A 24,694-nucleotide genomic window follows, 5' to 3' on the forward strand; every position below is an offset into this window, starting at 1 on the left:
GCTTTTCCTCGCTGGTGACAGCTATAGAAAACAGAAATATGACGGTAAGAATGGTAAAACGAATTTGAAATAGAAAAATGAGCAGGCGGCGTTGAGAACGGAAGAGAAGATGTCTTTGATTGTAAACACAGTACCGCTGCAAGGTTAATATCCTGCCTTTAGTATGCCTTTAATCAGGGAGGCGTTATTCCGGAGGTCAGGGGTGAGCCCTAGCCTGGCGCGATGGGTACAGTGACCAAGACAAAGGTGTAGCAAACACAGTGATGGTGGAAAGGTGTGGCATGGTGAAAGACAGGTGTCACATGAACTTCTAGGAGCTCTTTATCTCTCACTGATCCTGTCAGGCAGTCAAACATGCAAGGCTTAACTTACATTGCATAGATTTAGTCAAAATGCACAGAGCACACATCTAGGAAGGGAATATGGACAAAAAAACAAAAAACGATGTGCTGGATTTTCAACTGAACTGCCATCTCTTTCGTTAACATTTCTAGCTTTTTTTTGAGTAATTACGGTAGCTTGCCTTCAGTCAGAAATGTCCTTTGATCTCATTTTGATCAAAGGTAATTGAGCATACAAAATGAGCATAATCACATTTACTATAATGTATCTCGCTTCTGGTTTTCCTCGATGAAACATAATATCCCTTTTCCAGTGCACAGCTGAACCTGGCAGGCTGGCACAGATCAGCTTCCAGGTTATTTTTACTGTCTTTCTTGCCTGGCCAACTGGCTTACTCAGTTCAGATTCCAGGTCATTTTACAATGGTGTTTGTGTCCATCTGAACCTTGTAAGCTCAGCCCACTGCTGATGTATGTGGTCTTACAAGTAAGCTATGGATGGAAAGGAACACACCAACATTGCTTATTACAGCATATTATTATTATTATTATTATTATTATTATTATTATTATTATGACACATCCTTGGGGACATCCTTCATGATGTGCCATAATCATAGGATACAATGCCAAAGGACCAATAAGAAAACAATGGGCCTCATGCAAGAACCACCGAAACAAACAGATTCTTAAAGAATAGGTATGAGTGATTTAAACTTGGTGCATTCATCAATTTTCTTCTATTTAATTTTAACGAGTAACATTTAACATTTAACATTTACGAGTGGTTCTGATGCAACATACTAATCAACAATCAATCTTATGTAAACAATGCATTCCATTCATTTTCTTACGTGCATGCAAACTTTCAAATTAGGATTTTTCAGATCAAATATAAATCAAGATTCAGCAACTGCCTTTCTTATTTCTCACTTCAAATATTTTCAGAAATGTAGTTTAGTGGAATGTTTAGGAGGAATAAGACAAAGTTTATCAACAGTCCGCCATATTGTTGTTTTGCCAAAACGAATGGACCACAGTCTACCCAATCTGGTACCGACTTCGTCCCTTGTTCTTGTCATTCCCATTGGCCATCTATCCGATGGAACCGTATACACTGTATTAAAATGGATATCTTCATTTACAACAGTTTTCTGAAGTTAGGAGCATTTGTTGAATCGTGGTAGACTTGTACGAGCCCTTCGTATGAAAAAAGATCAATAACGATCGTGTTCTTGCATGAGGCCCAGTGTATCAATCAAGAATCAACACTGTATATCGCAGTCATTCACAAGACAAAACATGAAAAATCCCCCACCCTCTCTTTTAACTACCTTATTATTATTTTTAAACAGACAACAAACAACAGCCCAGAAGCTGTATGTAGTTCTGTATGTTGTGTGAAATAAAGATGCAAAGAACCAGAGATGTGAAAAAGTATGCCAGTGGCAGAAAATAGAATCATCCCAAAAGATTTTTCACCTAACTGCTTTCACTGTTGCCATTTTATAGTAAACTACCCAGAATCCCTTGCTAATATCTGCTCCTCAGAATAGTTCTTATGAAATAAATAAGGAATACATCTGAATGTGAATATCCTTCCAGCTTTATGTTCAAACCATGATCATATAAATTCAGAAATTCAGGGAGAAAAAGATGGGCACCCCTGGTTTAAATGTCCGTTACAATGAATCTGTATGTGAGGGAAAGCCTGAATAATACATGTTACACAAGACCTTTCTGCAAATACTAAAGTTATTTTATTTTTTAATAATACATTTTATAAAAAAGGAAAAGGGCCCTGGGCAAAAGTTTGGGAATCCTAAATTTGGGATTATTAAGGCCCAGACCCAGGTGACTTACTAGTTAGGGCTTCAATAAGTCAGGTGAATATAATTCCAGGGTTGAACTTTTTATTCTGAACTCCATGACTTCTAAAGTATCAAACTACAGTGGCTGTTCTGTCAGGTGTTAACAACCATGGGTTCTGGGCTCTGGATAAGAGTGTCTGCCAAATGCCATTAATGAAATGTAATGTAATGGGTTCCTCTAAATAGTTGTCCAATGATGTCAGAATGAAGATGGTTCATTTCCATTACCAGGAGAAGGCTAAAAAAAACCTCAATGTTGTAAAAAATGCCTATTTCCATTGTCAGAAACATTATCAAAAAATGGACGATAAATGGAACAGTCAAGGTAAGGTCTGGAAGACCAAGACAAAATTCAGATAGAATGGTCAGAGACCTGGTGAGAAATGCTCAGAAGAACCCACACTGCAAAAAAGAGTAGCAGACACATGCCTAACTGTTCACAGGACAATAATATAATGTACTTTAAAACAACAAAGACTTGCATGGAAGAATTGCCAGAAATAATTTCCTATGACCTCAACACAAATGTAAGGCTCTGAAGTATGCAAAAGAAAGCACTGAGAAGCCTGAAGCCATTTGGAACAATGTGCTTTGGACTGACAAAACTGAAATTGGCCACAATCAAAAGAAGGGCGAGACCTTTGGAGAGAAGAACACCTTGCCAACTGTTAAGTATGGAGGTGGATCTATTATTGTTCTGTCCTTATTGCGCGCTCGTTTGCCCAACTAGACATACAACTAACATCAGGGCTAGGCTATCCAATGAAAGGCCGATGCAGAAGTATATTTTCTTAGCTTTACTTCAATCTTCATTCAAAGAATTTCCATTACATTACATTTTCTCTTTTTTTGTAAAACTGCAAATAAACAAAGGAGTATACATCAAAATATATCCCCCATTTTCTTGTGTTACATATCATGAAGCTGTACTAACAGAAATACAGTCACAGCTAGCATATACCACCACGTTATTCAAAAATACATACGCAGCAACTGTTAGCTATAGATGCTAGCGCATTCAGTATAACAACACGTTTTCATATCACACGACGCTACGCTTTTCAAACGAACATTTAACGTCACACTACATAACACACTGCAACTCGTAAATATAGTTTCATTATTAATACTTACAAGCAAAGCCTTCTCAAGGCAAGAACGTCTTTTAGAAGAGTTTATGATTTCTACCGAACAGCGCGTTTTGTATGATTGCAAGTTGAACGATTGAGTACTTTTCTTATTTCAAAAGAAACAACAAGGTGGCAGTAAAAAAACACATTTTAACGTATGCCATGACAATTATGCTTTGGGGTTGTGTGGCAGCTGGGGGCACAGGCAATATTGTGTGAACAGAAGGAAGAATGGATTTCACAAAATGTCAAGAAATTCTAGAGGCAAATGTTCAAAGGTCAGTCCAGACATTAAAGTTGAAGAGAGGGTGGGTATTCCAGCAAGACAATGATCCAAAGCATATGTCGAAATCAACCATGAAGTACCATCAGGAAAGACGGATGAAGGTTTTCGAATGGCCACCACAGTCCCCAGACTTGAATATTATTGAAAATCTGTGAAGAGATCTCAAACATTTCTGAGCTAAGGTGTTCTGCCAAAAAGAATATGGAAAAATTCCAAAAGCGAGAATTGAAAGACTCTTAGCTGGCTACAGGAAGCGTTTGCAAGGGTTCCCAAACTTATGTGCAAGGCTTTTCTGAATTTTGCTTTTGAAGAAATGTGTCATGTTGTGTTTGTACCATTTAGAGGTTAGGTTTGCTTCTGTTCAGCAAGATATTAATTGTGACAGGCTTTTTTACCAGGGGTGCCCACATTTTTGCACACCACTGTAGCTTAACATGGGGGTACAAAATTTATTTGGTATTGAGCATGCCCACCATGTTCGGTTTCATGGTCACATACTGTCGTTCTATGAAGATAACTGAAACAAAATGACAACGGGCCATTTTCACTGACACAGATTAAGTTTAGGCCAGGTTTTGAAGAAGACAATTTCCATTCAAAAATTAATTGAGTCTAGACACTAATCTGTGTCTGCAAAACAAGCCAAATATGTACTAAATACACACATAGAAATCCTTAAATGTAGATTCCTCTTTATCTCATATGCTGCGCTGTTCTGGGTTATGAATGTTGAAGATTTAAAAAGAGCTGTATTTTCTCATCTTGTCACTGAATTCATGATGACACAAGCTTTAAACTGCTAGTGCAGTTACGCGACACCCTCCCTCCCTCGACCGTAAGACAATGCCCCCAGACAAGCCCCTCTCTGCATTCTGCTGAGAAAAAGATTTGTCTGTATTTGTGAAAACATGCAAATTGCAATGTACCAAGGCAGAAAGCAGAAATTGTCTATCCTTATGAATATGCAGATTCATAAACCATCAAAGACTTTATCACACAGTTAAAGGATACACAATAACAGAAACTGCCATTGCAGAACCTCATAGCGTGCCAGAAATGTGCAATCTGCAATCTGCTATTTTCCCCCATCCAATATCCTTCACCTTGATATGAAGCTGTTGTTTTCGCTAGCAATCAAGAAAAGATCAATGAATGAGGGGAAACAAATTGGGCTCCAATTACATGTTTCCAGTCTCACATTCCCAGTGGATTTCAGCAACAGAGGTCTCTGATAATGGCCATGCAACATTGAATGTGCATTTGCATACATTTATTTACATGAAAACAGAAAGGCCCCAATTGATTGTATGAAAACTCTCTCCCCCCCCCCTTATTGCTTTTGCTAGCAGTGGAAACGACAGACGAGAAGTCTGCTTGTTCTAAGGTGTTTGTTTAATTGATTTTGCTCATTATCGTTGCCGCTCAGAGTGAGTAAGCCCTTCCGCTCCCCTCCTCGTCAGCTCAGATTGAAATTAGAGTGTCGGGGTGAAAGGGGGAGGTGAAAGAGAGGAGGTGATGGACGTGGGTTCTCCTCCACATCCACAGCAGCTGCAGAGCTCGCACGGTGCATTAATGAGCAGCCAAAAGCTTGTGAGCAAAAAGTCAGACCAAACGATGCAGACCGAAGGACCATAGTGCTGTACCGGTGGAAAAATACAGAGGGAATAAAGGAATGAAAAAAAAACAAACAAACAAACAGAGTGGTGAGCGGCACAGTGCTGCTACTTAAACAAAATGCAAAGAGAAAAAAGAACTCAAATCTGTTGGGACTAACTTTCATAGTCAAAACCAGGTTCGCTTACAGGACTGCTCAGACCAGAATCTGTGAAAAACAGCAGACATAAAAAACATTGATGGTGAAAACAAATTATGGAATTAGAGTACAGCCAGCACAGCACTGAACACAATAAAAGAATTATGAAAATTATGAAAGACTTCCACTACAGCACAATTGAACCATTCGGGAACTAAGAGAATCAGTGTGTACAATTTACACCAAGGTTCAAATCCTCCAGCCGGCTAACAGAACAGTCGAGCCAAGGAAGAGGACAGCAGTGTGATTACAGTGTATCAACAACCATGTACGCACCATGTTCCAACTGGAATGTCAGGAAATAAACAGGAACTGCAAATGTAGCTAACTAATGGCTTTGTCCAGATTTAGAAGAAAACAAAATTTAAGACAGGAAACACAAAACACTCTGCAGTAGAGGAGGATAACCTGCTTCATAAAAAAGAATGAAATGAAATAATTAGCACATTCAAAAAAAAGGGTTTTCCCCACTCATTTCACCCCTCCTCCACTCAAATATCTGCCTTGTTGAAGCACTGGAAAAAAGAAGCACCCCTTCACCCCCTGGGTAATGCATCAGAGTCAACCAGGCGAAAATTGAGGGCGAGTGGTAAAAGCCCTCCTTGTTAGCCGCATTCTGTCAAGTTGCCTACATCTCGGTCTCCATGGTGGGGCTGCGGGACGGAAGGGAAGGCCAGCACAGCACCTCAAGCCACACTTCACCCTTAATGTAGCCTGCTGCTGTTTTTCTCTGTGATAACAAACACCCAAAATTGCGCAAAAGCGGCTCGCTGCCCCCGACAACAACGCGCTAATCGTAGATACTGGAACCCGCGAGAATGGGTTTGACTAGCAGCCGTCGTAAATTTGGCCAGTCCCATTAAGGACATCGTCCTTTTAAATACTTGTAAAACAGAAAATTAAACGAAGCGGGCTCGCTCTTAATTAGCAGGGCCGAGTGGATCGAATCCTGCGCGAAACGGCGGCGCGGCCAGACGGGCGCAGAATGTCTCCCGTATTTCACGCCGACAATGATTCATTAAAGGATGTGAGGTGGGTCCACAAATCTTATGTCTAAAGATGCCATCCATCAAAGGCTGAGGGGACGTTCTGCCTCCAGGAATCATGGGAAAGCACGGAAGTTAAATGGATGGCTGGGATGGGGAGGGAGCAGGGGGGGGTTCTAGGTAGATGGTTCCGGCCCATGGGCAAGCTGACAGCTCACTGTAATTCCTCCCAGATCAGACTGCAGGCTCTGAGTGCTAGTCATCAAGCCTGAGGAACTGCTGGAAAATGGACTCAAAGAAAGTAAAGACAATATATAGAGGAGCGGAAGTGGGTGAGGGATAGAGGGCACAGGGAGGGGTGCGAGTGGGCATTGAGGGGTGAAGCTTAGGAGACAGAATCACCTAGCTAGTGTGGAAATGAATCTGTGGTACATCTCAGCCAGATGGCAGGCAGCAGGAAAACAGGAGAGGGAAGAACGTATAACTGTCATATGGACAAAGACAACCATGATCTTTATTTAATGCGAGCCCCTGGCACACTTCAGGCATAAAAATGTATGTTAAGACGTGCCAGGTGCTTCTCGGAGCGTAGTGAAGTGTGGTCACTTGAAAAATGGCATCTATTAGTGAATGGAAGTGTTGCAATTGCTCACTGCACTGTTCAATTAGCTCAAAATGGTGTTTTAAATGAAATTCTTGGAGCAAACTGAAAACGGTATGCCATTTTCAGAGCAGAGCAGCAGAAAATTGTAAACAGCACTATGTCAACATTTTTACAGGCTATCACACTTCGTTTTATTAGAGGCTATCACGCTTGTGCCAATAGTGGAACAAGATGACAGCTTGCTAACTTTTCTGATGTGTTTCTATATCACTGTAATCACAACTGTAAAACACGGAATAAAGTAGATGATTCTTAACAAAATTGAACTGGCTCTTTCAGGTCAATAGTGTATTGCGTATCTTATTTCCATTAAGGTCCAGCTGATATTCTTCTCTTTGAAACGAGTGCCTTTTTAATGCAATATATCATGGCAAATGATGATGACAGCTGTGTTATCTCACTCAACACGGACGGAGGCCAGGCCAAATAGTCGGGATAGAAATGCAATCGGAGAATGTGGAGGGGAAAGCCGGGATGGAGACACCCTCCAGGGGGGTGAGCAGGACATTTCATTGCAGGCAAATCGTGAAGCTTTAAAGGAATGATTGCCGCCAACTGAATCAAGGACACAATTAAGTAGGACGGACTTCAGGAGGCTAGAGATGTAACATTTGACCACTGTTCTCTAAGCTGCCCTCAGACCAAACCACTGCTTTGAAACCCTCCCTGGAGATTCAACTTCATAAGGTGCACCAAACTAGCAAGAGTCAGCTTCAACCTTCCATCTCTCCTCTAACCTCAGCCCTTAGTCTCCAAACATCCCGATCGTAAAGCTCTTCAAATATCCCTCTAGACTCTCGCCTTGTCTGATCTCCAATCGTCTTTCTTGACTTTTGCACGTTCTCCTCTCTACACGTCCCTGTGAACTCCTGCATATTGTCCTCTACGAACTTCCCGCTGGACTGTATTAATCCCGCTGGTCTGAAGGAGCCAATCTGTCCGAACGGCAGTCAATTCCCGCAGCAGTCTCTGTGATGTTTATCGTATTTCCCATCAGTTGTTGTGGCAGTTGTAGCGTATCTGATGAAGACAACTTAAGAAAAGTAATGAATGAACAGCACAGAGGGAGAAATGCAGATGATCGATACCTTCAGGTCAGTCTTACATCTCGTATTGATATTTTCTTTGCGGCAATCACACACACACACAGCGCGACTTACTGCTGCTATTGTATACCTCCGCAGTCAACTTCAGGCTTATCGGACACAGGGCAGATTTCTTGCCGACCTGACTTGTTGCAGCGATTTTTTCAAGAGCGTATCATATCTACAGCACAACTGTGTGAACGAGCATGGCGCCGGTACTGCGTTCGTACCTGGGGTCTGGTAGTTGATGCGTCTCATCTCAACAGGGTCGGTGGGGTGGTGCGGCATGATATCGGCGTTGTTCAGAGGGCACTTGTTGCGGGGCTCTGCGTCCTTCCGTTTGCTGCTTAAGAGATATAAAAACAGACATCAAGACACTAAAATGGCAACGAAAAGACTTCACAGTACTGTTACACTTAGACACAAACACAACACGCATGCACTATTTGACGATGCACCACTTCTCAAGCAGACTCAACATAGGGTATGACATCAACTTTTCTTTTCAATATTAAATTTTTAATCCACATAGTGGACAATTATTCAACACCACAGTTTAGCCTTACCTGTCCGGTTTGCTGCTTCCGTGGATAATCCGAGAGCAACACAAACAAATAAGTATGTAAATAAATGAACACATATGCAAGTTCTCATTGTTGTTCTCAATGGCTACACTCAGGTGCAGGTAGAGAGTAGCACAGGCTAATCAATATGGAATTGAGCTTTTTTTTGTTGAATCACTGCAATCACAGGATATCTGACCCAGAAACCACTACAGCACTGGCAGAGGATGGCCAAAAAAAAGTTTAAGTGCATTTTCTTGCATCTTGTGAACATATAAAATAGCCTTAATCACAAATAAGAACTTCCTGGGCTCAAAAACATACACTAATGTGAATCCCAGAGGGCGAACCATCCTTTTAATTCTAAATAATTAGTTACAATAATATATACATTCACTGAGCACTTTATTAGGTACTTATTATAGGGGCAGAAACGCCTTGTTAATGAGAGAGGTCAGAGGAGAAGGGCCAGACTAGTCAAAGCTGACAGAAAGGTGACAGTAATGCAAATAACCACACATTACAACAGTGGTATGCAGAAGAGCATCTCTGAACACACAACGTGTCAAACCTCTAAATGGACAGGTTACAGCAGCAGAAGACTTAAGTCAAAAAACAACAGTTTCAGGTGTTTCAGGTGAAGGGGGTCTTCATTATTTTCATTAATTTTTCATTCACCAAGTTGTATAAACTGTCTTGAGATACAGTGGAAATAAATAAATGGAGCGTATATGCATCAAAGAATAAGGCTTCTTCTAGTGTAGTTGCATACAGACTGCAATAAATGCTCATTAAAATCCATTAAGATGTGTACAACCCATGTACTGTACATATCTTAATGGATGTGTACAAAGGTTGAAAGGTTGTCGACATTCTAATGGATCTTAATGAACATTAAGATGTGCACAGCCTTTGCATCCCAGACCTCAACATTGAAAAATGAACAAAAACATAACAGGCCCATCAATCTTCTATCTTCCTATCTTTATCTACTGTATATGACTCTACCACTCCTTGGAGGTTTATGCACTCACTTCTTGTACAGCAGAATGGCGATGACAATGCAGATGATGAAGACCACAGCAAGAACAGGCCCCACCACCCATATCAGCCCGTCCCCTCCATCCATGGGCAGCGGGTCCACGTCCGGGGCAATGACCGAATCCGTATAGGGGCTGGCCACGTACATCTTCTACACACAGATACAAACACCGACACACACAAACTCAGTCTCCAGCCTGACTCAACCGTCTAAGAAATAAAACTCCAAGCCATAGTCTGGAGAAAAAATATGGACCAGGTGTCTGTGAGGTCACCCACTGACTTTCCATGGGCTCGTGAAAAGCGTGTTGACGCCATGGAACTTAAGTTGTCAGGTGACACCAGGTTGTACGGTACAAATAGCCCGAGAAAGGAAAAAATAGATTTTTTATCGTATTGTTACCATTAACTTACATTGAAAAATTGGCTGGAACACCTATATTGCAGCCAACCGCACTGCCGCTAGTCTCTCAATAAAACCAGGAAATAAGCTTCAAAAGCTAAGCCTGGTTTCGCCTGCTTGCTCTCAGCATGTCATTGCAGATGCATGATAACATATGACACGCATAATATGAGAGTAATCTACATCCTTTTAAGAGAACAGTGGGTAATGCTTTATATTACAGCCCGCTAATTACCAAGTACACTGCTACTTGTGTAATTATTAGGTATACCATATGCAAGTACTATGTAAATACGTTTTACAGCCCGTTTCATAGTGCTTACCACTTAAAGTCAAAATTGTTACCTAATAAGTACCTGGAATTTACCCAAGTACTAGGTAATTAACGGGCCGTAAAATAAAGCGTTAATGAATAGTGACTTGCGTGAACTCCCCAGCTGTTGTAACCATGCAGGGGCATAATGACAGGGGAAGAAGATCGTACCCCGGCAGTAGTGTTGAGCTCGGCCAGGAGGAAGAAGACGTACTCCTGCCCGGGTTCGAGGGCCCGGTTCTCGTAGCCGTTGTACTCGGCCTGGTTTCCCAGGGTGAAGAAGCTGGGCAGGGTGGAGGGTTTGAAGCTGGCGGCTATGTACGGCTTGCGGGGGTCCACCTGTCTCCGCTGCCTGGAGGTGCGGCCGTAGCGGTGCTTGTGACTGCTGTCCTTCAAGAGCTGAGGGGACAGCAGAGCGAGAGCGTGCGAGGGAAGGAGAGATGGACAGAAAGAGTGAGGGGGAGAGGAAGAAAAAGGGCCGGTAAGGGAATATTATTATCCACGTTACTGTGACTAGCAATCGGAAAGTGAAATATTTACATTACGCTTGTGCGGCTCTCTACGGACTGATAGGATTAAAACACTGATTATGTATCTTCATAATGCATTATTGTGAAGGCAAACAAAGAATATCTCCACAGCATCCCCCTTACAAATTTCCTCGCAGGAAAATAAAAGAGCCATTCCAGGTGCCTATAATCTTGACAATGTTAATGATGTGCTCTAAACGGGTGATGTAATGCTGATGTAAGTCAAGGAATGTCAAACTGAATTCCCAGGGGGCTGCAGTGTCTGCAGGTTTTTGTGGTTTCCTTTAAATCAGCTATCAATTAAGGCTTTGAAAACAAGGTGTGCGCATTCTTTAGCCGATCGATGACTTCAATGAACCACGGGTGCCGAGAACGACCTGAAAACCAGCAGACACCGAGGACCTCCAGGACTGAAGTTTGACACCTGCGCTGTAAGTCGATGATGCGTAGCAATGCTAAACAGACGTTTCCACTGTGCTCACCTCATCCAGGTCGATCTCCTCTGGGCTCTTGATGTGCCTGATGAGCCCCCTCCCTTTCTTCAGAGGGACTACGACCACATAGATGTTCCTGAAAGGACAGCGCAGTGTTAGGCCATGCCATCACTCAAATGCTTCATGGCTACATGTCAAAATATCAATCATAACATGGCTACTGTCTGTGCCACATCCCGTAGCTCTGATCTTCTGTCAAAGAATCTCAAATCCATTGATTTTGCTGTTGAGCCTCAGCCAATGGAAAGGGTATACAGGCTGTGAAGAAGTATTTACCCCATTCGTGATTTCCTCTATTACTGCATATTTGTTACACTGAATGGTTGACAGAAGCTACTTGGAAACCTACCAATTTGTGTGAATTAAATCACTTCCGCAGAGAAAGTGTTCCTCTACAGCAATCTGAAAGGCTGATATTAAATAATACGAAGGGTTTAAGGGGGCAATAGCTATTTTTTCGCAGGGGTGATTCTGTTGTTTGATGACTTTTTAATGAAATAAATAATACAATTTTTAGTTTAACTAATTTAATTAAAAGTTTTGGTTCCCTTTGTCTAAAGATCAGTATGACAAAAGATTAGAGTCTTTGAAAGTCTGTCTGTGGTGTGTGCGCATGAGAGTGTGTGTGTGTGTGTGTGTGTGTGTGTGTGTGTGACTGCATGTGCGCGCGCGCAGTATGTCTGTTTGTGTGTGTATTTGTGGCTTCTCCTCACTTGATTATGTCCCGTTTTTCCAGTGGGGGCAGGATGAGGGTTAGGGTGGGCTCTAGGTCATGGTTATGGTCCAATTCTGGCTTTCTCCCCAGAATTTGCGGGGCAGTCCTGGCTTGTATGCGGTGACGCAGCCCCCCCATGTTGCCCTCTGGGCTGGTGATCTTGAAGTCGTAGGTTGTGTTTGGCCGAAGGCTCGTCAACAACGCTTTCCTTAATCTGGCATCTACATCGATCTTCTGGCGACTATATTCCACCTAAGGAGGAAATGAAAATATTAAGGCCCAGTTTCACAGACACAGATTAAGTTTAGTCCTGGACTAAATTCAGTGTTGTACAGATAATCTGGATTCAAAATTTTATTTATTCTATCTTGATCTGAATCAGCCCACATTGATGAAGGCTTGATCTGCATCAATGAAACTGGCCCTAAGAAAAACTATTAAATACTAGTACTAGTGCTACACTTAATTTTGTAGGTATCCAATTGTGTTGGTCTGTACACCCAATTCTGCAACCCCATGAACCAGACCTGGGTGAAATACGTAATAGTTGTGGATTGAAATACTTTTCTGTGCTCAACTGATCTTTCCTGGTGCAACCGAGGAAACCACAGCCAGAAGGAGGGGTTTGCACTTTTTGAGTGTTTCACAGATTGCAGCATACAAACTCAGTAAAGTGTAGAAAAATATTTGAATCCAAAACAATTATATATTTCACTCAGGTCTGCTGGGATGTAACGCAGACTTGTTCTTCCTGTCACACTACTGTTGTGAGGGAACAGCTTCCTGATTAGGCACTTCAGCAGGAAGGAACAGATGACTCAGCCAGAAAAGGTCACATAGAAATTGGAGTCAAAATAGAAAGAGAATTCATCCTAACTTGTCTAATAAAGATATGCTTGCTGAAAAAAGCAGCTCAAGCTAGGTTTTTGAAACAGCTGGTAGCTGGTTGACCAGCTCAGACCAGCTCCATACTCACAATGGTTTGACCAGCTCAAGCTATGTTTGAAACTGCTGGTAGCTGGTAATTTCAAGCTGGTCATAGCAGGATTTTACACCAGAGATGCCATCTATGAATCCAAAACAATTACAGATTCCACCCCAGTCTGCTGTGAACCCAGAAGTAAGACCTTTATCCCTGAATTAAGGCAGAAGAAGCTGTGGCCCTGAGTATATCAGCAGACGGAGGGGCAGACGGTTGTGTCGGTTTTTGGCACTGACCGTGAAGCGGTAGGGGTATTTGCTGTCCGGGAACTCCCAGCTCAGCAACACCGAAGTCTTGGTCACAAACTTCACAGTAAAGTTCTTTGGAACATCTTAGGGGAAAAGGCACAGACAGGAACAAGAGACAAAACAAATTTCTCAGGTTAATTGGTTCTGAGAAAAAGCACGCACTGAGAGCAGAGACGGTGTAGTTCCATTCCTTGGGGACTCCCGCGGTGAGCTGTGTTCGCTGTGAGGGTTTGTGGGAGGAGGGGAATGGTTGTCAGGGTTAAACACAAAACACTTTTGATTCTTTGACACGGACACATGGGTGGACATGATCACACGCTGGCTTTGCCAAGTGGCAGTGTCTCTCCGTAAGCCGTAACTTTGACTCAGGCATTATAGCTTGTAAGTGGCTACGGCAATAAATAAAAATTAAGCCAGGGCAGACACTGCCAGCATGATTGGTGAAGGAACAACGACAGACTGGAACAAGAGCATGCCCACAGTGGGAAGCAGTGCATCTTGGGATGCCATGCCGCACAACTTCCTAACGTGGGGGGTTCATAATACATTTCAAATAAAAAAAAAATATATATATATATGACGTGAGAAAGCGGAGAGCCTACCTTAGCATACAGGGTGTGAAGCAGCATGTAGTGAACTGTAGTGTACTAGCAGGGGCTGGTGGTAGTTTGTCTGCTTAGTCAACACTTACCTCCAACACGAGGCCTCATCCGTCTCAACGACTTACTGTTTCTTACTGAGTTACTGACTTTTACCTTTGGTTTAGTGAAGTGAGTGTCCTGCATACATTGTTTTGCGTTTGTTGTTGTTTTTTTTGTGCCGGTGGCTCGGTTGCTTTCATTTCAGTGTGTTTTCCCCCTAGAAAATGAAACGAGCATACCCTACCTGTCTGGAAGGCCAGCGTCTTACACTGCATGGGAGGGCTGTAGGGCCCTGCACCTACACTGGTGTGTGCACGAATTTTCACTTCGTACGCGGAGTCGGGGTCGAGGCCGCTGAGCGTGTAGCCAGACTCGCTGGCTGGGAGAGTCAGTTCGCGGGGGCTGGCGGCCGCGCCCGCCATTTTGTACGCCAGCGTGTACTCCGTGATGGCTCCGTTTCGCTCCGCCAGCATGGGGGGCAGCCAGGAGAGCTGCAGAGAGCAGCAGGTGGCGTTAGGGCCCTCCGAAATCTGGGGGTAGCCCTTGGGCACCTCCTCAGGGACGGTCAGCTCCTGCCACGCCTCCTCCCCGAACCCCGAGCGGCTCTTGGCGGAGATTTTGAAGACGTAGGTGGCCCCGCGGTGAACGTTGCTGACGGTGTACTCCTGCTCCTGAGCGGTGAACTCCAGGGTGGCCAGAGGGGTCACGTCCTTGCGCCCAAACTGCAGCCGGTACCCCTGCACCTCCAAGCCGGGGCCAGCCGCCTCGGGGGGCCGCCACTGCACCACCGCGGTGGTCCCCATCTCCCGGGTAACCGACAGGGGTGGTGGACCTGGCACTGCGGACGGGGGAGAGGAGAAGAACGTCAGACGTGCATTTAAGACAGCGAACTACGTTTGCAGCAAGCCGTTACTGTTGAGCGATTTTAAATGAACATTCCATTTAGTTTAACACCAACGCCTTCAAGCAGATGCGACTTAGGTCTAACAATGCCAGCTTTTTTGCTTTCTTGTGATTTATTTTTAAAAGAGCAAATATTACCATAGGAAGTCATGTGAATGCAGCAAGAGGGTGGCTTCCATTACCGTTCATCAATTCAGCAACCGTTCAAGTTAACAAAATTCTAATATAATTATATGTTTGCAGCAGTTCGCCTCCACAAATTGTTTATGATCCAGTGTAGGGCTACCTATTGCAATTGGTTTGGTGTAGCAGTTAAGGTGATGTTCTTTGCGAGAAATGGAAGGAGCTACCATTAACTTGCTGACAAACTGCAACAGATAGGCTTCATGTTCAACCAGCAACAATAATTTAGGCAAATATCGGATCAAGCATAACTTTATCCAATTATCGCCCCGTAATGGTGTGACCGTGGTCATAGATACGGACACGCAACTGTTTTGGGACCCAGTCAGATCCAAACAATATGCAACTTGTGAAAGCACTACAAAGTCGAGGCAATGGGAAATCCTCCCATTGTTCTGCTTTCTCCTATCTGAAGGCAGCATTACTACACAGGCTCCAGGCCAACTGTACAGACCAAGCTTGGCCTTGCATTATAGCACCTGCTTGAAAAAAAGCAGGCTTTTCAAATTTCATCTGCCCTATGCCACTGCTCCACTCCTGTAATGGTTCTGGACCTGAACTGGCTTCATTTCACTTTAATGGCTCTGTGTGAGTATGAACTATTCCAGCATATTACTGCTCTTGGGGCTGGATTACTTCCCCCTTCCCATCACTCATTCGATGGTGTCACCTAGTGGTGTCAGATTTTGTGAAGGGGAGGGGTCATTTTGAAACTCATAGCATAAATACCCGACTGTGAACATTTTCCCCTTCAAGATGAAATATCTTTCTATGATGCATTTTTACGAAATTGTATTCTTTATTCATTTCAAATAATTTCAATGATCAAAGAATGCTACTGTTTGTGAGCCTGAGCCAAAAGTAAATTCCTGATGGATGTTTTAGAATGATGTGTGCTTCTGCCTTCAGAAATGTACCTTTCAAGAACACAGGAGCTCACTATTATTCTCTGGTATTCTTAATTTGAAAGTGTTGCTTTTATTCATTATTCCTAAAAACAGTGTTGTTCTTGCCACCATGCCTTCATAACTAACAAACTAACAAAACCCATTACCCTTCAAATGACCACAATGCCATCGTATAGCATTAGGTACACATTCCAGGATAAAGGAATGACCTTACATTTCTATACATACGAGCATTGCTAAACTGGTGAATTCTACTTTGCTTTAACATTGTATTAAAATAGGATACTGCTTGCAACCTGAAACACAGCAATAACTATTATCAGGAATTGACTAATACCACAGTGTAACTGCACACTTTATTCTGACAGTATAAAAAAGAAGGAATACTTTATTATTACTTTTAAAGCATAATGAACATAAATCTGATAATAAAACTTTTCCATTTTTATATTATTGGGCCCTTTGAGGAAGGCGGTCCCCGAGTCACAACATGGCTGACTGGAGGCAGACTGACAGGCGGCCTTCCCCCATGTCACAGCCTGACACTCGCAATGGGCTGTCTGTCAAAGCCCAGCCTCGTCAGAGGGGCACTGAAACACCATACAGCCTCCCCACACATTCAGTGACCTTTTCGAGATGGCCTTTCAAGGAAGGCTTCAGGCTCCCAGACTCTTTGGCTCCTGTAATATTAACATAAAATAAAACCTGCTGGGACCATCTGCTGAACAGCACAGAAAAAAAAAAAAAAAAAGATTTAATCTTTAAAACTCTGCGGAGTCTGAACGTGGCTATGAGCCATTTCTCAAGAAGCCACCAAGACCTGCAAAATTCTTACTGTGAGCTAGCGAGCGCAGTTTCTTATCCAGAGAGAGCCATAGCACACTTCTCTAAACTACCAAAGCCTTAACTTACCCAACAGACTTACTTTACTACTGCATGGTTTTGTTTTGAATGAGGCGTACATTTTGGCTCTGCTACCCATCTTTGGCTGCACTCATACCTCCACCCGCGAGCCATTATCACACTAATCAACAGTCCCACAGCAGGTGATTAATGGCAACAGATTTGAAGAGGAATCTTTGCTGTAATGCTAGATTACACTCACACAGAGAAGCCATGATTGAATTAGCAGAGATCCATAACTGGGCCCCCTTCTTTTGCTAAAGTGCCAGCACCATTGACGCTTCCAGAAGCTTTTACAGCACGCTTTGACCCTGAGGAAAACTGTGTATTGATCCATGTCTAAAACATCACTTGGTCATGATCCACACACACACACACACACACACACACACACACACACACACACACAAACTTAGCTTCATAACCATACCCTCTTGGACATCTGTATTGTATTCTGCACTCCACTCATTTTATATTACAACGAGCTGAGCCATATTCGCTATTTGTGGCATTCCCCTCATTACTGTTACTGAATAGCTACTAACATACCATTTGTGCATTTACAGTTCATCTATGCTCTGAGCAGTATTTGTACTTTCACACATAACTACTGGCTACTCCACGGATGCTAACGATTACTCTGTTGAGACACATACCTCAGACATAAAACAGGGCGGTACTACTGTTACTAACCTGCTCCCTTTGTCACCACCAGCTTGGGCTTGCTGCGAGCACCATCTCCTTTGGTGGTGTATGCTGCCACTGTGATGGAGTAGGTAGTGTCAGGCTGCAGGCCCCCAATGATCATCTCCTGAGGGTTAATAAACACAAAGAGCACTGCTTTCAAAGGCCACGCATTAGTCTGGATCATCCAGGACAAAAGGAAGAAACAATGTTTGCCCACTCTCAACCTGCTACAACAGAAACGCGAACCGCTATTTCAAAATGTCGGGTTTGAAGCCCCAAAGCAACAACATGGAAAAGCTCTACAAGGGTTGGAATTCTTTTGCAGTCAATCACTAGTCTTGCCTTTGGGATGGATGGGCTAGGGGAAGCGGACATTTATAAAGTTTATAAGTCCGGATAGATTAATACTATTCTAAGAGGGTCCTTGTGGATCAAACATTGTTCACGTGAAATGTACACTATATAGTATACTGGATACATTTTAAGTCAGCTTTGCTATTGTTTGTGAAGTATTTCCTGTACCTATGCATAGCTTGGATGGGTATATGTCGAAGCACAAATGTGTTATTCTCATGCTCAGCTGCAGGCACACCTTTGTATAAGAACATGCAACTGGGTTTGCCTTTATTTCAAAATGAAAAGAACAGAAATAACTTTATTAAGGGGATCTATATCTTTGCATATGTGTCCTCTGCTGACAAAAGCCAAATCTGTCCCAAAATGTTCCACTCAATGTTAAAAACCAAACAATTCAAAGATTTGAAAAACACAAATTGTGCTCATGAATTAAGCTAATTAATTTTGTCCACGGTTCTTTTGTCTGAGGGTTCATAGCTGCCAGAATTTTCTGAAATATATTCACAAGCATAATTATTCACTGTGGAGAGATGTCGCGCTGGATGCTTGCAGGTACTCAGTTATAGGATGGGTTCAGTTTGGTACAAGCGCCAGGTCAGTCTGCTTATCAGTGGCCGTGGGGTAGTTTCCAGGCAGTATAACAGAAATATGCCATCACAACCAGAGCAATGGCCCAGTAAAAATATAGGTAGTGAGTGTCCCTACCCAGTGTACACAGCTAAAGCACTGCATGCTCTCTATTTTATAATAATGAATCCATCAACACAGCACACAGCACACGTTAGCTTCGGCACACACAGCAGTGGATATTGCATCGGCCTCCATTTTGTCCTTCGTCAGTTGCTCATTGACAGTGAATAAACTGAAGTAAAAACTTGCCTTAGTTAGCATAGCGCGATTGCAGGCTTGTGCCCCCAAACATGAATTTAGTGCGATGCTGAGATTCAGAACATGAAATAAATAACATAGTTGGCTGTGTCAGACTACGACGGAACGGGCGGTAGCGACCGACTTGAACGACAGTCTGGTTGATGCAATACCCAGGTCGGCTGTTGCACGGGTACACCAAAAATCTCTGTACTCACATATTCGGCAGTGTCATCCATTTCCCACTAACCCCCATGAGAAAGTGTGGGAGAGCGATGGAAAAGAGGGAAAAAAGAAGAAAGTGAGAGCAACTTCAGGGGGCGCGGGGAGCGACAGCAGGAGAGGTGTGGAAGAAAAGACCCAAGCAGGTACACAAGCACCGAACAGAACAACATGAAGATCCCTTGACAGAAAACAGCTGTGGAGATTGGTCGATCAAACATTCATGCACGACACTGATCCGCAGAACAGGTGCTGGTTCTTGGGAGATTTCCTGTTTTTGGTTTCTTTGTTTTTACTGCTCCCTCATGTACAACCTTCAAGCTGTCACATCCAAAATCAACGGTGAAATAATAAACAAAGCAAGGCCATAAAAAATAAAAAAAATCCAAATGCAGATAAAATGGAGATGATAAACTGCTACGTCGGAGAAATGCAGTTAAGCCATTTTCCGCAGAACGGAAAGCTTAAGACAGGTGGAATAAAGGTCTGCTCTGAGCTTTCACATGTGGACTCTTCATAAATAGCAGGATTTGTCATCAGAGTCTGTTTTACACACCAGAGTTTTGTTTTTCCATTTAGTTCAAGCCTGTAAGTTACCGAGACTGCGCCCGGTTGCACTCGGAAAGTTATTTTTAACAATTTTCCCCTTGTCTTGTCGGTGTAAGCTTCATAAATCAACCATTGGGGTGAGTTCATTTATAATTCAGTGGCTGCAGCGAAGGCAGCCCTGTGAAATGATTTTTTTATTTTTTTATTGTTGATGCTCTGAATTCTGCACTATTTGTCATCGTGTTGTTCTTTCTTTGCGATGCCAACCCGGACTAAAACCGCAGCTTTTGTGATGGGCTTGGCGGTTATGTCTATTGCATATTAATACGCCCCGGATGCGGCTATGCAACCGTGTATCTGAAGAAAAAGTCAAAATGTCAGCTCACCTTGAAACAAAGCGGTTGTAAAGATATGTTTGCGATGCAGACGCTGCGTGGGCGTGGCCGGGGTGAGCTCACCTGAGCGTCGGCGAGCATGACGTCCTTGATTCGGGGCAAGCCCCGTGACTCGCCGTTCTCTACGCGCACGTAGTGCACCTGGTAGCCGCGGATCTGGCCGTGCTGTCGCCCTGGCAACAGGGAGCGCCATGACACTTTGATTGCCGTGGAGTTCAGAACTTCCACCTCCACTCGACGGGGGGGCGCTCCGGGTACTGCAGGATCAAAGCAAACCTTGAATGACTTGACTATATACGCACCTGGGTAAAGAGAACCATACTAAACGATAAAGCAGGCAGCCTGTAGCCTAGTGGCTAAAGTATTGTACATGCCTGGGACCCTGAACAGCTATTTTTACTACCCGGTCCGGGGTTTAGTTTTCCGGCTAACTAAGTAATCCTGCATTGTTAAAAAGGCCACTGGTGACTGCAGTGTAACTACAACAGCAGCAAGGGCAGCCCTCCCACAGAACGATCGTACAGCTAATCTTATGGACTACAGAGTCAAAAGAATCTCTAAATATATAATTGGGAATCTGAAATTACATTGCATGTTATTTGGCTGATGCTTTTATCTAAAAGAGTGACTTACAGTTGATTAGCAGGAGACAATCCCCCTGGAGCAATGTGGGGTTAAGGGCCTTGCTCAAGGGCCCAATAGCTGTGCGGATCTTCTCATGGCTACACCGGAGATTGAACATTGTCATGTATTTTAACCATTACGCTACAGGCTGCCCCTATGTTGACAATGTTCACACGTTAGACGCATGGCGAGAGAACTTCCTCAATTCTCCACTCTCCCAGTGATGTGCAGGAATAAGGTCAGCCACCATTAACCATTTTATCACATACTACTTCCAGGGGCATACCCACAGACTCAGGAATGGAAAATGGCGTCCCACCTGAGGCTGGGTGACCGCGATCCTCCATACCACACACTGAAGCCCCCCACTCAAGAAGCTAATCTTATTTCCTAGCTCAGTCACACATCCATTACTCGAAACACCCCTGCCAGAGTGCACAGAACATACAAACAGGCAAAAAATGTTCCGCGGTATTTTTACACAGAGAGGCCTCAGCGGGAGGGTGTTCAGAGTGTCAGAGGGTGTAAGGGGTCAGCTGGGCATATCGCTGCACTTTGAAGTACCACTCCTCAGGGGCAGCTCGAATACGGCAGATAAAGCTACTTAGCTTTTCAAAACAGAGGGGAGAAAGCAGCATGGCCTTGGGTAGGACAGGAAATAAATAATTCCAGTCTGAGATGCTTTACTGCGCAATACATTTGATATAGGCGGTGCACCTTGGATTATTCACTGGAAAAGTTCTCTGGTGCCAAGCACTTCCAAAGAAGCCTTTGAAAGCCTTTCATCAACTTTGCGTACAGTGTATTTGCTATATTCGTGCACTTTCCAGAGATTCCAGGTTTATTCTATTCATTCTAACACGATAAGGCTACCCGTATACAAGTGCGAGTGAGTAACAGCTGAACTTTCTGTTTGCAGAGAAATTAATTTTATAAAAGGCGCGAATAGCTTAAGTACCGTCTTCGTCGGTGCGGCAGAGAATGGGCTGGCTGGCCGGACCGGGGCCTTTCGAGGTGAAGGCAGCCACTGTGACTCGGTACTGCGTCCACTTATCCAGCTCCTGCAGCAGGACCTGTCCTGATGCAGGGGGCACCCCGGGCTTCTCCATGGGCTCGGCTCCATCCTCCTCCTCTGCCACCTGGTAATGCACCACGTACCCCGCCAGGGCGCCATTTTGGCTCTCAGCAGGCGGGGGGTGCCAACTTACCAGCAAGGAGGTGGAGCTGGGGCTGGTGCACTTGACGTCTTGAGGTGGGGCAGATGGCCCTGGTAAGGTAGGGAGGAAGAGGAGGAGGAGGGCGGAGAAGCAGGAAGGGGTGAAAAACAAACAAAAAAGATGGGAGAGATAAAGAAAATGACCAAAGGAATTTAAAGGAAAAAAAAACTAAAATGAAGTGGAAATAATAGCAAAAATGCTTGCGTTTCAAAGATTGGACGGGTTCAAGCAAAAAGCACAAGGGGACAAAATTAAGAATAACAAAATATGCATTAAAATGTTAATGACTGTGAGTTTCCTCATGTCCTGCAGTTGTCAACGAACGGGCAGACAACAGCATTGTACTTGCATTACTGAATAAGAGATGGTGCTGTTGATTGAAAGTGGGCATGCAGACTGTCACTCTTAAAAATAGTGGCTCTTCCTAGTCCACCACGAATAAATAATTAATTTATGATATAAAAAATCTCTGGAATAATTCATTCCAATGTTCGTTTCTGTAACTGTAATAGCCTTAAAGCATTATATGCAGTGGCTTGTCTTTGTTCTGGAATGTTCTCTTGAAACAGAAAATGACTATATAATCTATGAATTCTAAATCAAGAGGAAGGTTTAATTGTCGGACCTCCCGGAGCCATTGTCCATATGGCTGTTAATGAAACCAGAGAACATTGTCTTCAATACGGGTATTTAAAGTTGAGCTTTTCGCAAATAAAATTTAACATAAAACAAATGTGCCCAGTAACTTTATTTATACGTGTTTTTCCATTCAACAAAGGATTTGCAAGGAGACTTAATGTCCTTACATTCATCAAAACCTTTTTTTTAATTTGAGCAGTCCATTGCTCAGATTTCAGCTCTAATTTTATTATTTCAATCAAATCAATAATGTGGATAAATGAAAAACAAAACAGGCATTCAGTATGAAAACAAACAAGGATGAACTTTTATAATGAACAAATTACAATGAATAAGGCAAACTGTCAACCCGGAACAAAGGTACAAACAAACATAACTGAAAAAGGAAATAGGAAAATTATTACCATGACAACTGAAGTCACTCAAACAAAAGGAAACATTAGTTTTTAATGGGAAATCATTACATGCGTGAATAACAGGGGCCATGAACGGTGACTTAAAATAATGAGAATAAACACTGGGGTCACACAGTCTGCTCTGATACGTACCTGTACTCCTTCTAATACACATTTGTAAAGACTTTCTTACTCTGAACACCCGAAGGCCCAGGAGAATCCCCCTGAGCAGGTGGGTTTCTAACCCCTCCGACCTCCCAGCAGCATAAAAACCACCCCACACGCCAGCTCTCTGATCTTACAGCAGGGATCAGCAACTCCAGGTCCTCCAGGGTGCAGAGAACTGCAGGTTTTCCAACCTTTCCTTTACCTGGGAGTCAGGTGTGAAGACAGTCTGGCCAATCGGAAGCACTAATTACCCGGAAGAAAAGAAACACCAGGGCTGGATTTGGAATTCGAAGGTCGGAGTTGATGGTCCCTGTCATACATGGCTCTCTGAACAGCCATGGTGTCAGTTCAGAGAGGTTTAAGAAGTGAGCTGTGATTTTGGTTGCTGTGTTCGGTGGGAGGGTTTGACCCTTTGGTTTGGTCAAAGACCATACTTTACGCCTATTGCACGGGCCCCAGTTTCCACAAGACAGAGAGAGGGGAGCCGTTTGTGATTTGTGGAGGGGGGGAAGGGGGGGGGGGGTTTAAATTCAGGGCCAAAGTGGGCCTGATTATGGAGACTGGGAGAGAGGGCTGTTTACAGCTCACTGCCACAAAATGAATCAAATTCAACTAAATGGAATATGAAATTCACATCTGCAGATTGCTCCTCTGCAATACCAATTTACTGTTAGGCCCCCCTCCCCCCCGCCTCTCTCTCTCTCTCTCTCTCTCTCTCTCTCTCACAGCATTATGACAAACGTTGGGCGAGCATGGAGTGAAGCTCCCGATTCTCTGTGTGTGTACACTTTGTCTAGAGCCTGCCTCTCTGAACTGTGATTGGACACTGCCCAGAGCTCGTCTGTCTGGACCCACTACCCACAGGCCTCGCTGTCATGTGAAGCCAGCCCCACCCACCCGGACAAAACAGGAAGTGTCTACAGTATACCCTCCAGACCTCCAATCAGAAGTCTCGCTGCATTTCCACCTACCGACCTAAGCCGCAAGTCTGTTTATGATTTATTGCAGCTTTTGGAGCATTGTAAAAACAAAATGCAAGTGCCATTTCCACTCTGAATTGTTCAGCATAGTCCTACATACATTTATCACGCTACTTTTTTTGGGGTCTCTCCAAATCAAATGTAACAAAAGCACTAGCATTAGGAAATCTATCTTGTTCTAGTCCGCAAAGTCACAAAACTTAACAACACAACGGGGTCAGCAGTGCTCGTAGGAGAGACTCAATCATTTGAAATATAAACGTGCCATACAGGCCCACAGTAAAAAGGCACAAGCACAGCCAAGGCAGGTGAGTGAGAGGGAAAGCTTCTCTGAAACACAGCCACACGCTCCCTCAGGACCCAGGGATCCTCATAGCCGAGCTGATGATGGGCCCATCAAACAGCTGTCGCTGACAGTGCCCTGGGGGTCTACACCTGGCCATCAGAGCTGACTAGAAGCAGAAGAGCCACGGGTTCCTACTACAATAATGACACCGGAAAATGTTTGGCAATGAAGTGTTTTGCCAATCACTTGTGCTGCGATTGTCCTTGAACATGGGTGGGTGAGGCTCTCATGACAGTAGCCTCGCG

At 43.7% G+C, this 24,694-nt stretch overlaps 1 protein-coding gene across 1 annotated transcript in view; it reads right to left on the reverse strand.

Annotated features, from left to right (window-relative positions):
• LOC133128722 (receptor-type tyrosine-protein phosphatase S-like) overlaps positions 1-24,694 on the reverse strand; it is a 205,929-nt gene that overhangs the window by 26,105 nt on the left and 155,130 nt on the right. Inside the window, exons 12-23 of the mRNA XM_061242447.1 lie at positions 21,663-21,971; positions 20,144-20,337; positions 19,133-19,159; positions 17,697-17,814; positions 14,351-14,944; positions 13,454-13,548; positions 12,234-12,487; positions 11,509-11,596; positions 10,668-10,895; positions 9,774-9,931; positions 8,407-8,522; positions 5,403-5,450 (exon numbers count right to left, since the gene is read on the reverse strand). Coding sequence (XP_061098431.1) covers positions 5,403-5,450; positions 8,407-8,522; positions 9,774-9,931; positions 10,668-10,895; positions 11,509-11,596; positions 12,234-12,487; positions 13,454-13,548; positions 14,351-14,944; positions 17,697-17,814; positions 19,133-19,159; positions 20,144-20,337; positions 21,663-21,971 — 2,229 coding nt within the window. The remainder of the gene's footprint in view (positions 1-5,402; positions 5,451-8,406; positions 8,523-9,773; positions 9,932-10,667; positions 10,896-11,508; positions 11,597-12,233; positions 12,488-13,453; positions 13,549-14,350; positions 14,945-17,696; positions 17,815-19,132; positions 19,160-20,143; positions 20,338-21,662; positions 21,972-24,694) is intronic.

Source organism: Conger conger, chromosome 5, assembly GCF_963514075.1.
Source record: "Conger conger chromosome 5, fConCon1.1, whole genome shotgun sequence".
NCBI classification, from domain to species: domain Eukaryota; kingdom Metazoa; phylum Chordata; class Actinopteri; order Anguilliformes; family Congridae; genus Conger; species Conger conger.